General features: G+C 37.0%; 1 protein-coding gene across 1 annotated transcript in view; it reads left to right on the plus strand.

Moving 5' to 3' along the window:
* Window positions 1-1,204, plus strand: part of LOC106533735 (dystrophin) — a gene marked incomplete at both ends in the record, with an annotated part of 132,044 nt that overhangs the window by 94,188 nt on the left and 36,652 nt on the right. Inside the window, 1 exon segment of the mRNA XM_014030160.1 lies at window positions 655-769. Coding sequence (XP_013885614.1) covers window positions 655-769 — 115 coding nt within the window.

The following is a 1,204-nucleotide window of genomic DNA, read 5'->3' on the forward strand; positions in this document are numbered from 1 at the left end:
AGCACCTCTAGTAATATATTTACTGAGAAAAATGGTGACGTGTTCAATACTTATTTTACCCGCTGTATCTGCTGTTTTACATGATTGTTGAATGAAATTAACATAATATAACATGTTACAGATAATTTGTGACACAGATCCAGTTGGGCTTKCTGTTAGTCTAATAGTTGATATGATGACTGTGAGATGATGCCCTGTTTGGTCGCCATTGTTGTTCCTCCATGTTGTCACTGACGCTAACAGTGGACAGGATAGGTGGGACTCAGTCTAGGATTATTCAAAGATTAGTAAAATTAGCATTAGCAGTAGTAGCACTAGCAGAAGTATTCTAATGAATATTATAAAGGCACTGATGATATTAAAGGATTTGAAGAAATCTAAATGTATTTTAACAGTTTATTGAAAAGTACACATAGATGAATGTCTAAAACAGCAGAACGTRTGCAGAAGCCGTTAAAGGCTTCATGCTTCATGTTCTATGATCCACGCTGAGTTGGCATTCACACAATGAATAAATGGTTTTATGTTTTGCTGACTCTGATGTGGGGTAGATCCCTCTTTGGAGCACTTATCGGCTCAAAGATCAAATACATGGTTTGTGCAGTGTTTGTGCTCTGGCTTGTGAAGMTAAGTGAAATGAACGTGTGCTGACAGGGTTTCAAAATGGACCTGAGAGCSAAGGAGCCGGTTGTGACCAAGGCTTTGGATGATGTGGGACTCTTTCTTTCTGAGCTGCCTAGAGAGACACCGTCACCTGAGCACCTGAGAGGTAACACAACATGAATTCATGATTCACACAAATCATGTTACACACCCCTCCTTTGTTTTACAAGACTTAAAACTGTCCTTCCTTCAGTTTTGATGTGGATGTATGAGAGTCTGTGCAGGCCATGATTTATTCTACCACTTTCACACATTAACTTCCTGATACATGTGTCTTACATGTGTAAAAACACCTCATATTTATACATTTTGACACACATGAACTTTAACTTTCACACACATTGGTTTTTACCTTTTAGATTAATATTTTGCCTCCAATATGTTTTTTTTCTTTCTCACACTATCATGATATTAATCAAATAAATAATTAAGAGGTCCCTGAGGGGACACTGGGGATTTTTTTCTTTTGTGTAACCTCGTAATACTTTTCAGTTCCCACGCAAACATTTTGAAAAAATTTTTTACATACATACATACATAC

Source organism: Austrofundulus limnaeus, unplaced genomic scaffold (genome assembly GCF_001266775.1).
Source record: "Austrofundulus limnaeus strain Quisiro unplaced genomic scaffold, Austrofundulus_limnaeus-1.0 Scaffold1010, whole genome shotgun sequence".
Lineage (NCBI taxonomy): Eukaryota > Metazoa > Chordata > Actinopteri > Cyprinodontiformes > Rivulidae > Austrofundulus > Austrofundulus limnaeus.